Here is a 15,252-nt window from a genome sequence, read left to right on the forward strand (position 1 = left end):
CACCAAAAAATGTTCAAAGATTCCCCAGAAATGTTGAAAATGTGGACATCAGAAGTTTCACTGTGAAAAAACTTTTTTTCCCCCCACATTTTCAAACTTAAAAACGAGTCAATTTTGACCCGCAGGACGACACGAGGGTTAAAGACTGGTTTCTGACCGTCTTGGCCGGGTCTTTTTAAACACCAAAACAAGCATCATACTCTTTAAAATGTAAATCGAATAATGAAGAAGGAGGATTCCCTCCACATTCTTCAGGAAAACCTAAAACCATCAGCAGAAGGTTGATCTTGGACACAGCTGGAATTTAGACTGGTCTCCCCAAAGTCCTTAAAAGACCGATAAACCCAGAAATGTTCCATAAGCCAAATCTGAAAAGGACTATAGCGGTTTCTACGTAAATCGAACATGTACACAGTGTAAGAGTGTATGAGTGTAAGTCATAATGCTGGTTTCACAGCATTTCCTGTATTTGAGAGTCGATAAGTAAAAATGGCTGCAGGTGAATTTCGGATGAACTGTTATTTTCGTCAAGTTTGTCGAGACTGAATCAGTAAATCTGCCAAAAATACCAGAACTTGGAGGCAAAACAGGCTAAAAAGTTCAAGGCCTGCTCTGATTTTTCTAATCCTGGGTGAGAATTCTGCGACCGTGTTGACTCAGCGTGAAAACGATGGTGTCGGTGACAAGTTCGGTGCTGCGTCATCGCGTGGAGGCGGAGATCATGTTGTGGGTTTCGCTGGTCGTACAAAAGTCTTCATAAGAGTTTCCACTGACAGGTAAGAAGAAGGTGACTCAGTGACTGAACCTTTCCTTTAATCCTTCCACTTAACTCTCCTCTGATTTTGCATTCATCAGCATTTCTTCTGCTTCTTGCAATGTTTCCTTTCAGTCTTTTCATTTCGTCCCATCCTACTGCGATACGTCCACTAAAATCTCAGAATGTTTGAGTTCTCTTGTACGAAGGTTGGATCCCCTTGAAACACTGGTTTTGTTTGACTAATCTGATTCTCCATCAGCAAAAAACAACCTGCAGATATTGTTCTTCTCTTAGAAACATGGTTCTGACTCAAGTTTCCAGCAGAATATTTCTATCATCATCAAAAACGTGGCATCAAGTCAAAGATTCACAAATCGGATCGTTATTCTGAGCAAAGAGGAGCTTTTTCAGCCTCAAAAGATAAATCAAGCTTTAGTCACTGAAAAAAAGAACAGCAGCTGTATCAATATGCAGAATTTACTGAATCAAGACACCATTTAGCTAAAGTCCTGTCAAAAGAAGAGTTTCTAAGGAGACTAAAGTATCTTTTAGGAGGTCAAAGGCCATCGAATCTGCCACAAAATGCATCTTTTGCAAACAAAATATATTCATAAACTCATTTTACACAGATTTGACTCCAATTTCTGGCTTCATTCTATCACTGTAAAGTTACATTTTGCATTTAAATCTAAACAAATGCTGCTGATGTTGTCGGGGTTTTTGTTGTCCAATAAAAATATTTTTTATAAACATCAACATGTAGCACCACATCCTGGCCAGCAGAGGGAGACAAAACTCTACTCTCAGATACAAACCAACACCTGGAAACCGTGAGGAAGATAAAAAAAATAATCTACTTTATTTCTACTAGAATTTGCCGAATTCAATATAACTTAACATAAATACAGATAAAAGCATTAATTTATATAAAAATATGTTCCTTCATTCGTTTACGTATTCAATATATTAAGTTCTCAAGTTTTCCTTCATTAAATACTTCAATGCGAATAAATAAAAAATATAAAGCAACACTGATACAAGTTTGAAATATTAATAAAATCCTAATTAATACTATTTAAGTGACAAAACTGATTAAAGCTGCAAAAATACAGTTTTAAATACTTCAAAAATTCACTTAACACTAACTTCTATAATAAAAACAATCCAGAGTGATGATGACGACACCGAGGACGATGATGTCACTGGTTATGATTACGATGTCACTGATTACGATCATGATGTCACTGATTACGATTATGACGTCACTGATTGTGAGGTTTTACTGAACGCGATGATGCAGCAGCTCATCGATCCAGCTGAAGACGAAGTCCAACTCTTCCACGGCCTTCAGAGCTCCTTTGTCTCCGAGTCTCTGCAGACAGTCATGCAGTATTTGTGGTATTAATACTTTAAATTGTGAAAGTACATGTAGTATAATGTTATACTGCATGTTTGAGGCAACACTAGCTGGGTAACAAAGTTTTAAAATTACAATAAAAATACATTTATGAAGTTGTTTACGTTGTAGCAGCATTAACAGCAACAGTAGCAGTAGTAATATTAGCAGTAATACTAGTAGTAACAGCAGTACTAGTAGAAGAAGGAGCATTATTAATGCGAGTAGTAGTAGTAGCATAGCTATTAGCATTCCAAACAACATTAACTGTAGTATGTAGCGGAAGTAACACCAACACTAGTAGTAGTAGTACTAGTAGCATTAATAACACTTGCAGTAGCAGTGGTATTAACAGCAATACTCGTACTTGTATTAGCAGAAATGCTAGCAGCAGTAGTATGTAGCATTAACAGCAACATCAGCAGTAGTAGTAGCTATAACATTATAGTAACAGCAGTACTATCAGTAATACAAGCAGCAAATACTAGTACTACTAGTAGTAGCATAAACAGCAACATTAACTGTTCTAGTAGCATTCAAAACAACACTAACAGTAGTATAGAGTAGAAGTAACACCAACACTAGCAGTAGTAGCTGTAGTAGTAATAGTAGTAGCAGAAGTAGTAGCATTAATAACATTTACAGTAGCAGTGATATTACCAGCAATACTAGTACCTGCATTAGCAGAAATGCATTAACAGTAGTAGTATTAACAGCAACATTAGTAGTAGCAGTAGTAGTAGTAACACTAGCAGTAACAGCAGTACGAGTAGACGTAGGAGCATTACTAACACTAATAGTAGTAGTAGTAGTAGTAATACAAGTAGTAACAGCAGCAATATAAGGAGTAGTAGTGGCATAAACAGCAACAGTAGCAGTAGTAGTAGTAATACTAGTAGTAATAACACCCACAGTAGTAGTGGTAGTAATAGCAACACTAGTACTAGTAATAGCATAAACAGCAACAACAGTAGCAGTAATGGTAGTAATAGTGTTAGTAACAGCAGTACTAGTAGAAGTAGGAACATTATTGACACTACTAGTAGCAGTAATATTATTAATAGCAGCAGCAACACAAGTAGTAGTAGTAGTAGTATAAACAGCAACAGCAGTGGGAGTAGCATTTAAAACTAGTATGCAGTAGAAGTAAGATCAACACTGGTAGTAGTTAGCAGTGGTAGTAACAGCAACACTAGTACTACTAGTAGTAGCAATGCTTGCAATAGTAGTAGTATGTACCATTCACAGCAACATCAGTACTAGTAGTAGTAGTAGCTAAAATATTATAATAACAACAGTACTAGTTGTAGTATAAGCAGGGACACTGGCAGTAATAGTACTTATAATGTTGTAGTAACAGCAGTACTACTAGTAGCATAAACGGCAACAATGATGGCACTAGTAGCAATAAAAACATGAGTAGTAGTAGTAGAAGAAGAAACAACAGCAACACTACTGGTAGTAGAATTTACTGCAACACTGGCAGTAGAAATGACAGCAATAGAAACACTAGTACTAGTAGTAGTAGCATTGATAACAATACTCGCAGTAGTAATGGCGGTTACCATTACAGCAACATTAGCAGTACTAGTAGTAACAGTTGTAGTGTTGGATAAACAAATTCCAACGATGACAGAAAGGCAGTAGTAGTCATAACAGCAGTAACACAAGTAGTAGTAATAGCATAAACAGCTACAGTAGCAGTACTAGTAGCATTCAAAACACTAGCAGTAGTATGTAGCAATTGTAACACCAACACTAGTAGTAGTAGTAGCATTAATAACATTTGCAGTAGCAGTGGTATTAACAGCAGTACTAGTACTAGTCATGGTAGCAACACTAGCGACAGCAGTAGTAGCATAAACAGCAACATTAGCAGTAGTACTTGTAATATTGTAGGAACAGCAGTACTAGTAGTAGTATAAGCAGCAACAACAATGGTGGTAGTAGTAGCAACACTAGCAATAGTAGCATAATCAGCAACACTGGCAGTTGTAGAGGTAGTAATAGCAATATTAGTACTAGTAGTAGTATCAACACTAGCAGCAGCAGCAATAGATGTAGTAGTAGTAGTAATAGTAGGAATAGCAATACTAGTAGTATGAGCAGCAACAGCAATACTAGCAGTACTAGTGGTATTAGTATGTAGCATTAGCAACAACACTGTCAGTGGTGGTAATAGTAGAAATAGTCATAGTAGAAAGCAACCGTAGCAGTAGTAGTAGCATTAACAGCAACATTAACAGTAGTAACTGTTGTAGTAACAGCAATACTAGAATACTAGTAGTAGTATCATAAACACCAACACTGACGGTACGAGTAGCGATAAAAACATGAGCAGTAGAAGTAGTGGTAGAAACAACAGTAGTACTATTAGTACTAGCAACACTAGCAGCAGCAGCGGTAGTACTAATAGCAATAGGAGTAGTAATAGTAGTAACATAAACAGCAACATTAACTGTGGTAGTAGCATTAACAAAACTACTAGTAGCAATAGTGGTAGTAACAGGAACAGTAGTAGCATTAACTGCAACACTAGTGGTAGTAATAGTAGCAAATATAGTATAGTAGTAGTAGCAGCAGTACTAGTAGTAGATTTAACAGCAAGACAAGCAGTACTAGTAGTAAAAACAACACTAACAGTCGCAGCTAGTAGCAGCAGCAGTAGTAACAGGAACAGTAGTAGTATTAGTAGTAGTAGTAGTATCAGCAGCAGCAGCAGCAGTAGTAGTAGTAGTAGTAGTAGTAGTAGTAGTAGTACAACAGTATAAATGTTTACCTTTTCTATTTTTTGTTCACGTTTTTGGATGAGTTTCAAATGTTTTGGAGTTTCAGAGGAAGAAACCTGAATACAAAGTACACACAGTTAGAGTGGGTATGAGTAGTGTGTGTTACAGCTGTGTTACAGTTGTGTAGCAGTGTGTCTTACAGTGTGTGTTACAGTTGTGTTGCAGTTGTGTACTTACGCAGCGCTGCAGTGTGTGTTGGAGGCGGTGCATCATTTCCGGGTAGTGAAGTGGGAGGAGCTTCTGAACAGCTGATCTCTTGAAGACACTCCTCTGATAGACGTCAATCAAAGCCTTCATGTCCGACCAGCCAATCACAAGCTGAGGAGACGACAGCGCGTTAGCATAGCATGTTAGCATAGCATGTTAGCATAGCATGCTAGCTCTAAGTGCAGCTGGAAAAAAAAAACAAATGAATGTAGTTCTGATGATGTCATCAGGTGAAGTCACTCCATGAAACTCCAGCAGGTAAAAACAGAAACTCTCCGACTTCCTGTTCGGAAAGCCATGAACTTCTGCGTTGCCACATTGGTGAAACTCCAGCTAGCTCAGGTGCTGCTCAGGTGAGGTCATGTGACTCAGGTGAGGTCATGTTTACTCACCTCAGGACATTTGGTGCAGAAGTTTGGCAGGAATCTGTGTTGAACCGACGAGTTTTCTGTCTGCAAACAATCAGGAGACAAAATGTTTATTATTTATCATTAATTTAGTTTTTATTTCTCTAATCAACTTTCTAATCACAAATTCAGCTGAGAAAGAGTTTAACAATAACAACAACAATAATAATAATAATAATAATAATAATAATAATAATAATAATAATTTGGAAATACACTGTAAAAAATTAATGTAGATTTGTAAACTATTTACTGTTATTTTACAGATTGTCCCTGTTTTGTTAAATTACTAATATTTAAAAAGCATTAATTTATTTCATGTTAACCCTTAAAAAAAGACAAAATTAGTATTTTAAAAACTAATAATTTGTTCTTTTACAGTGTTTGACCATAAATTACCTTTAACTGTTTTTAAATCAGCAAAAATGTGATTATTTTACATATTTTTTCTGTTATTAAAATAATTTAAAAGACAATTATGTATATTTAGGGTTGAAATTCTAGATATTATCTAGTAAAAACCACAAAAAAGTAATTTAGAATTTATTGTTTAAAAGAATAAAGAAAACAGCAAATGTCAACATCAAATATTTATATATTTAGAAATATTAATTTGTTCTTTTTCAACATTTGATCATAAAATTACATCTTTTTATGTATGAGCAAAACTATTTACTATAATTCATTTGAAAGGAACATTATGTTCATTATTTGAGTTATTTTATTAAAAATGGCTCTGATTATCTGTTATTTTACAAAATTCCCCAGTTTTGTTTAATTACAGATAATATCTTTAAAAAAAAAGTCTTATTTTATTTGACCTTTTTTTAAAAAGCAAAAAACTAAATAATGTCACAACCAAAAAAATGTATTTATACATTTATAATAGTTAATTCTTTTGACAACATTTGACCATAAAATTTACTTTTATTTAAACTGTATTTAATAATCAAACACAAATATTTTAAAGATGTTTTCTGGTATTTGAGAGAAAATTGTTGTATATTAAAACCTGAAAAAAAAATTTAACTGTTATTTCACAGATTTTCTGTGTTTTGTTAAATTACTGATAATTTCTAGTACAATCACAAAAAGGTAGATTAAATGTCAACAGTAAAAAAAAAAACAGTAAATAACAAAACTGTAAAAAAAAATCTAAATTTCTTTACACAGTTTTGCTGTATTTCAATATGATAAAACTTTTTTTTTTTAACAGATATTTGATTATTTTATTATCATTTGAAAGAAAAATATTTTTCTTAAGGGCTGTAAAATGTTAAATTATTTTTTAAACAGCTGTTTTACAGAATTTATTTATTTTTTGTTAAAGTATGGATAATTTACTACATTAAAATCTGCTAAAAAATTATGAGATATTTTCAGTTTTTTTGTTGTTTGTTTTTTGCTTTTCAAAGTTTTGTTACGTCGCATTTGATGCTTTTTAAAACATTTTATTCAGATTTATTTTTACAGTGTAGTGAAGTTTCTGGTTTCAAAATAAAAGCTTTAATCCGTGTTTTGTGAGTTTCAATCAATTAGTAGACACTGAAATATTGATCAGATTTATTGACAATTCAGAAACGATCAGAGAGTTGTGAATTTTATGAAACAAAAAGAATCAATAGAAGTTATTACTGACGTGACGATTATAAAATATTGATTAACAGATTATTCATTTATTATTGAAGATTAAACTAATCAATAAGGGCTCTGACAGACAGTTAACTGACAAATAAAGGTATTGATCAATAAGCTGTAATGGATCAATGAACCTGAACTGTCTGTAAGAAAGTTTATTGATTAGTTTTCAGTTCTGATCATAAATATTGATCAGAAGGTTTTTGGATTTAAAGGAAACATCAATTTTCAAGGTCATAAAGTATTGATTATCAGACTGATCAGTGATTTAATCTAAAGGCTGTATTGATCCAGAGTATTGATTGATGTATTGATCTTACCGGCAGGTCGTTGATCAGAAGTCTGCTTTGGTTCCACAGGTCTCGGATCAGAACAGGTGGAACCTGCTGCCAACAGGTGAGCTCAGCCGTCGCCGTGGAGACGAGGAGGAGGCAGAGGAGGGTCCTGATGAGGAGCGACGACAACGACATGATGGAGGAGGTTCTGAAGATGTTCTGGAGGTCTGGAGATGTTCTGAAGACGTTCTGGAGATGTTCTGGAGGTCTGAAGATGTTCTGGAGATGTTCTGGAGATGTTCTGGAGGTCTCGAGATCTGAAGATGTTCTGGAGATGTTCTGAAGACGTTCTGGAGATGCTCTGGAGGTCTGGAGATCTGAAGATGTTCTGGAGATGTTCTGAAGACGTTCTGGAGATGCTCTGGAGGTCTGGAGATCTGAAGATGTTCTGGAGATGTTCTGAAGACGTTCTGGAGGTCTGAAGATGTTCTGGAGATGCTCTGGTGATGTTCTGAGGAGGTTCTGGAGATGTTCTCCGTCGTGCCGGTTCTCTAACTGCTGCTCTTCTCCTCCTCTGAAGCTTTTTATCTCCTCCTCTTTGAGTCTCCTCCTCTTTTCTTCTTCTTCTCTTTGACCGCAGATGAAAACTTCCAGATTCTGGACGTCACCTGATCCTCCTCTTTTACTTTCTCTTCAGTTTTTCCCCCAAATTACCTTCACCTTTTATCTCCTCTGTCCTTCATCACCTCCTTTATTTTCTTTTCTTCCTGAGGAATCTCCGTCCTGACATCACCTCCTGCTTCTCCTCTTATTTTCCCCATTCATTTATTTCTCCTTTGTTTCTCCTCCTTTTTACACCTTAATTTTGTCCATTTGTTCTCCTTTTTTCTCATATTTCACCTCCTCCTTTCACATTTCTTTCTCCTATTTCTTCCCTCAAACTTCCTCCTCCTGGGTTTTCCCAGTTTCAGTTTTCTCTCCTCCTTTATTCTCCTTTTTCTTCTCCTCTTTTATTGACATCTTTCATCAGTTTTCTCCTCGATTCCTACATCCTTCCTTTCTTTTCTTCATCTCCTTTTCCTCCTTTTTTCCTCCCAGTTTTTCTCCTTCTCCTCCTTTCTTCCCACATTTTCTCTCCTCTTTTCACCTCTTCTTTTTCCTCATTTTGACTCCTTCTGATTCTTACTCTTTCCTGCCCTCTTTTCCTGCCATCTTTCTCCTCCTTCTCCTCATGTCTTCCCCATTTCTCTCATTTCTCCTTGTCTCCTTTCCCATCATCTCCTCCATTTTCTTCTTCTTCGTTTTCCTCAAAACTCCTCCTTTGTTTTACCGTAAATATTTTATCTCCTCAGCTTCTTCTTCTCCTTCATCACCTCCTTCTTCTCCTTGTTCTTCTACTCCTTCATCACCTCCTTGTCCTTCTTCGTGTTTTTTCTTCTTCTACTCCTTCACCTCCATCTTCTTCATCACCTCCTCCTTCTTTATCACCTCCATCTTCATCTCCTGCATCTTCTTCATCATCTTCTTCTTCACCTCCTCTTCGTCGCTCCTCTTCCTGCTGACTCGTCTTGATGTCATCCTTCGGGTTGAACCTGCTTCTTGGCGTTCGTTCTTTGCGGTCGGATTAAAACTGGGTTATGGCATCGCAGCCGAAGAATCTTTGACTCTGCAGGTTGTTTTTGGTTTTTTTCTGCTTTTTTTCCGCTTCGGCAGGTTTCAGAGTCGCCGTCGACCCAGATAGAGGCGGAACGACGGCGTCAGCAGGTTGACGGCGTAGAAGAAGAAGAGTCTGAGTCAAAGAAAACTGGTTGAGGCGTTCCTGGAAGTCAGAAGCAGGTCAGAGAGAAAAAAGTCATCGACCGAGGATTCTGTCGAGTCATTTAGAGGCAGATTCAGACGCAGTGCATGCTGGGAAACAGAGATTCACTAAGTCACGTTTAGATAATCAGCGATTCTGGGCTTCGGTTCAGTCGTTGACCCAAATCTGGTGACTTCTGAACGGTGAGTCTGATCGAAGGTTGAAGCTCAGAAACGAAAAAACTGAAGTTCAACGTTACAAAGCTGAACTGAAGTTTGGTTTTTGTTTTTCTGCAGCAACATTATGAGACTTTTTAAACCGACAGAAGTCCTGGGATCAGACCATTGACTGATATTTAACTTTCTGTGGTGCAACTTCTCAAACCTGCTCAACCAGCCGTGAAAATTCCAATAAAACCATTTTTCTTTTCCATTTTTATGACCAAATATTTCACATTAAAGTTTATCTACATGTTTAGTTTTGTATTATTGTGACCTGCAGCTCCAGATAGTTCAGAAAATATCACGAGTTGATTCTGCATGATCAGTTTTTATGTTAATTTGAGTTCAAAGATGAACCTTTTCATGACGACGTACATTTTTTCTCATAATTCAATTCACCCTTAGAGATTATTTGATCGACTTGTCCAACATTGCAGATTCTGAATCAATGATATGATGAGAAATAACAGACATCCATCATTAAACACACCTCACAAATCTATAGATTATTATAGACACACAAAGTTAGCACAAAGAGAAGCAAAACAACCACAAAGAGACACAAAACAACCACAAAGACACAAAACGGCAACAAAGAGACAAAACAACCACAAAGAGACACAAAACAACCACAAAGACACAAAACGGCAACAAAGAGACAAAACAACCACAAAGAGACACAAAACTACCAGAGACACAAAACAACCACAAAGAGACACAAAACAACCACAATGAGACACAAAACAGCAACAAAAAGACACAAAACAGCCAAAATTTGGGTAAAACCACCAGATAAACTAAATTCCTTCATTCAGGAACAGATTTATGGATCAGTTGTCGCCTGAATCAAACCTTTAACGTCTTTGTTGACTGAGGAGACGTTTTGATGACAAGTTTTTAACCTACTTCAGATAAAAGTAGGTCGTTGGTTCATCCAGAGAGCAGCAGTTCGTTTTCTATGCTCAAAACCAAGTAAAAAAAAAGTTTGAAACCCAGTCAGTTCAGATCCAGTTCAGACTGGTTTAGACTGGTCTAGCACTGACTAAACTGGTTCCAGACATGGTTTTAATCTGGTTTCAGACATGGTTTAAACTGGTTTCAAATTGGTTTTAAATTGGTTTCAGAAAAACATGGTTTAAACTGGTTTCAGACCTCAGATATCCATCTATAAATGTTTTCCATTCATTTACCTCCATATTATCACACTCCCACATCCGTGCTTCACTGTCAGGACTATTTTTCCACTGTGGTCGTCCTGATCAGATTCAAACATGCTGGACTCCATCTGAGCCAAACTAATTTATCTTCATCCGACCAAAGAATGGTCTCCAACATTAATCAGGGCTTCTTTCAGAAAAAGTTTCACCTGGTCCTTTTAGGAGGACGACCACTGCAGCCATGATTAGTGGTACGACGACTCCTTCTATACCTCCTGGTTACTGCTGCTGCTGTGTAATGTAACCAGGTCTAAACAAAACTGCAAAAATAAATCTCAAGGTCTGGGATCACCACAGTTATTTAGTGATGTCCTGGTTCGAAGGTGAAGACCATATATTTACACAGAATAACTTCTTAGTTTTAGGCAGTAGAAAAGGAGTGATTCCACACAGAAAATGAAACACAGACTCAAATCACTGGTGTTGTTTGACCAAAATTATTATTTAAATTTCCCAAAAGCACATTCAAATATTATTTTGTTTCCCTTTAAAAAAAAAAAAGTATCTGGCCAGAGTAATAGATTTGCTGCAGCTTTTAGTCTCTTAGTTCAGTTGTGCACAACGTTAGCTCAGTCCAGTGTTACTTTTTGAAAGTTGTCTTCCCAGTCTCACCTGAAGGAAAAATCTTACTGACAGAGAAGGTCTGCGATCCAAATCCTGCATAAGAACAGAGAATCCACGATGGTCGTCCACAGCCACGGTCACTGCTGGCGGTAGAAACCGGCTCAGAGCGGCAGACACAGCTCCCTCCTCAAACCGAGACACCTCACACAGTGCAGGCTATTACAACAAATACAAGTTTCAGACACTACGCTGGAAAATCCCCAGGTCTGGATCCTGTTTCCTGGCCTCACAGAGAGCTAACGCTACGTCTGTCTCCCTCTACAGCAGCATGGAAAAGAAACGTGTGTACAGCTGTCAGACAGGCTAGGCTAAACATGCTACACATACACGTGTACGCTAAAATTCAACTTACACACAGCTAACCCATTAAACACTGGCCACATAACTTTCAAAACGTCTAAACAAGTTATATGTAACAACAATCCACATACATTTCATGTACTGAAACACACGCTGTCTGAGATAAACAGTGCAGCAAATTCAGAATATTCACTGTGGCTAAACAGTAGCATTTAAATTTTAAACAGAATAAAAATGACCAAAAAAAACGATACATATGAGCTTACCTATTACAACAAATAAGTTTCAGACACTGCTGGAAAATCTCCAGGTCTGGATCCCGTTTCCTCTCCTCACAGAGAGCTAACGCTACGTCTATCTCCCTCTACAGCAACGCAGTCCTGCTGCCACCTACAGGAAATTACCGCCAAGCGTTTGTCACTGCTGCAAAATGTCGAAAATAACAACAGCTCATATGAAAAGAAATAAATGACTTCACCTGGAATTTTGTGTCTGTTTATATAGTGCAATAGGAAACACATATTATCTGGATGACTTACTACTATTTTATCTACTTGAAATACTTAACATATTTAATATTTAACAAAATCATACTAATTTATTCAAATGAACTTTTAAACGTGCAAAACACATGAAATGTTTTGGTAAATTTCAAGATAGTAATCTTTAGGTGGGTTACATAACATGTTGTTTAGCTAATCTTCAGAAAATTATGGTGTATCTATAAATGTCATCAAGAGATTTTCCCCTCATTCATCCCCATATCATCACACTCCCACCTCTGTTCTTCACTATCAGGACGATGCATCCACTGTGGTTCACACCAAACATCTGGACTCCATCTGAGCCAAGCAAATTTATCTTCATCTGACCAAAGAATGTTCTCCAACATCCATCAGGCTTCTTTTCATGTTGTTTAGAAAAGTTGACTGTTTTTGTCGTCATGGATCCATAGTTGATGTTCTTCACTGTCAGATCTTCACACTAACTCTGGTTTCCATTGATAACTCCTGGACTGAGTCTGAAGCAGCTGCCGTCTGTTTACTACTACGCGATATGACTCCTTCTATACCTCCTGATTACTGCTGATGCTGTGTTTCACTGAGTTTTTCTGGATCTTTTTCCATCTTTCTGAAGCCTTGCAATCATATTTTTCACTTCCTCTGTTCAATTGTTTTCTATGTGGAGCCATGATGCAGACATCAGTAGTCACAGCTCATTTTAGAACCATGTTCACACGGTTAGATGGATCAGAAATCATAGGTCTATCTACTATTCTTGCATACAGTCTCTACTTTGAGGTCTAAATTTTCAATATAAAGTTTCTAATTTTTGTTTTGGATTGTTCATCAGTGGAGAAACTCTGCTGTTTAAATCACAGGGATCCAAAAAGACGTCTCTGAGCTGCTTATTTACTTTCATTCTGAAGGAAGGGAGAAGTTTTAGTAGATTTTAAATTTAGCATCAGTGAATCCAAATACTGGAGAAGCTTCAACCAGAAAAACAACCTTTTAACTGTGACTCATTGGAGGTTCAGGTTCAGGCTTTTCGTGACTGAAGCTGCAGCAACATAAACTAGTTTAAGATCATGAAGTGTCTGCAGGGAGCCTCCCCACCACACAACAAACACACCAACAACCAAGAAACGTGCAAACGCACAACAGGCCGAGCTGGAACTGAACCTACAGCATCGAAAGTAGGCAAGTAGGTCTCATCTACCGGCGGTTTCTGCACTATTCTGCACCAGTTAAAGTCATGAGTCACACCGAGAGTAGGTCAGATGAGAAAGGACAAGATAAGACGAAATACAATCAGATAAGACGAAATACGATCAGATAAGACGAAATACGATCAGATAAGACGAAATACGATCAGATAAGACAACATAAGATCAGATAAGACAAAATACGATCAGATAAGACAATATAAGATCACATAAGACATGATATTGTTCAGAAAAATCACAATAACATAATAAATGCAGTGTCTAATCTACGATTCATTAGTAAAATTAAAATTCTGAGCTAAAATAAGACGACAACAGAAGAGCAAGAAGTAGAACTGGCAATAAAACTGAACTAATATTGCACATAAAACTGAAATTCCACATTTTACATGAATGCAGGACCCAAAGTTTCCCAGCAGAACATCATCTGAATAAAGGTGCTAACTGGAACCTAAAATACTGACTGTATTTAAAAACCCTTTTAGCCAGAGATTCTTTGAAGAATCCCTAAAGATGCCTCATAGAATCGTCCAAAAATGGTTCCTTTAGACACCATCAATAGCGCTCCAAAGAACTTTAGCAAAAGCAGGTTCTTAACCTTCCTATTGTCGTCATTTATGGCATCAAAAAATATTGTTTCCTTGTCTGAAAAAAATCCAAAAATTCAGCAAAAAATTCCCCAAATTTCTGAAAATTTGCAAAACCTTCAGGAAGAAAATTCCAAAAATTCCTTAGTTTCCCTTAAAAGCTTTATTTTAAAAAATCCCCCAAATTTGGCAAGAAAATTCTTGCAAATATTTTCAAAAAATGAGTAAAAATCTTCCAAAAAAATCCTAAAAATATCTAAAGTGATTCCATATATATCAGTAAAACTTCTAATGTTTTCTTTAAGAACATTCACATAAAAAGCAACCAAAATCCAGTGAAATTCGCTGGATTTTGGTTGATTTTTATGTGAACGTTCTTAAGAAACATTTTTAACATTTTTTTTCCACCAAAAAATGTTCAAAGATTTCCCAAAAATGTTGAAAATGTGGACATCAGAAGTTTCACTGTGAAAATATATTTTTTTCCACAAATTCAAACCACAGGATGACACAAGGGTTAAAGAGCCACATTAAGTACCTGAAGAACCTTCCTCTGAATGTAGAAGTTCCTCAGTCAGTAAAGGCTCTTTGAACCAGCGTTTGAGAGAACTTCTGCTTCTATCTACTAAAGTTTGTCGTCATAAATCAATTTCAGATTCCAGACATTGTACAGCATCTGAGCTGGTGCTCGCTGGTTAAAGGTTACTGGATGTGTAAATAGGCCAGTGGTGAGTTCTGGTGCATGAAGACGTTGGCAGCAGACGTGGGCGATTTCAACCTTAACGTTCTGCTGATGGGGCTTTTCCATTTTTACTTCAACGGGCAGAACTTCCACTCCTGGATTATGATCTGAATGTCTCCTTTGCCACTGAAAAAAAACTGCTGAAAATGTTTAATGTCTGAGTTTTCACATCATTTTCACTGTCAAGACTGATGATAATAAAAATACAAGCACACAGATACCCAACAGAATCATCAAAAATAACACACACTCATAAATTACTGAAAAAAATTCAGTCGGTCGTTTTCAGTTTTTAAAAAATACGAGTAAAAATTGTGAAATCTGGAGCTTTTTTGGAGCCAAAAATGAAAACTGTGAAAACTGTGAAAAGAGCTTTGATAGAACTTTTTTGCACATCAGAAATACACAAAAGCAAAATATACACCATAGGACCAAATGTGTATCAATCCGCCGCTGAAAATAGTCCCAAATAAATGCATAGTTTCCTCCTGTTTCAGTAAAACTTCCAGCTGTTTGAGGACGTCACTGAGCCTTTATGAGAAATTAACATTAAAAAAACAATTGAAAA

The 15,252-nt window shown here is 36.6% G+C and overlaps 1 protein-coding gene across 1 annotated transcript; it reads right to left on the reverse strand.

Annotated features, from left to right (window-relative positions):
- Positions 1 to 1,592: 1,592 nt before the first annotated feature.
- Positions 1,593 to 12,022, reverse strand: LOC111583812 (uncharacterized). The gene is made up of 7 exons (XM_055006342.1): positions 11,896 to 12,022; positions 11,318 to 11,485; positions 7,515 to 9,288; positions 5,542 to 5,601; positions 5,120 to 5,260; positions 4,933 to 4,998; positions 1,593 to 2,129 (listed from the first exon to the last, which is right to left on the reverse strand). Exons 3-7 carry the CDS (start codon positions 7,662 to 7,664, stop codon positions 2,037 to 2,039), a joined length of 510 nt encoding a protein of 169 aa, XP_054862317.1. The 5' UTR covers positions 7,665 to 9,288; positions 11,318 to 11,485; positions 11,896 to 12,022; the 3' UTR covers positions 1,593 to 2,036.
- Between the last annotated feature and the right edge of the window lie 3,230 nt (positions 12,023 to 15,252).

Source organism: Amphiprion ocellaris, chromosome 21 (assembly GCF_022539595.1).
Source record: "Amphiprion ocellaris isolate individual 3 ecotype Okinawa chromosome 21, ASM2253959v1, whole genome shotgun sequence".
Taxonomy (NCBI): domain Eukaryota; kingdom Metazoa; phylum Chordata; class Actinopteri; family Pomacentridae; genus Amphiprion; species Amphiprion ocellaris.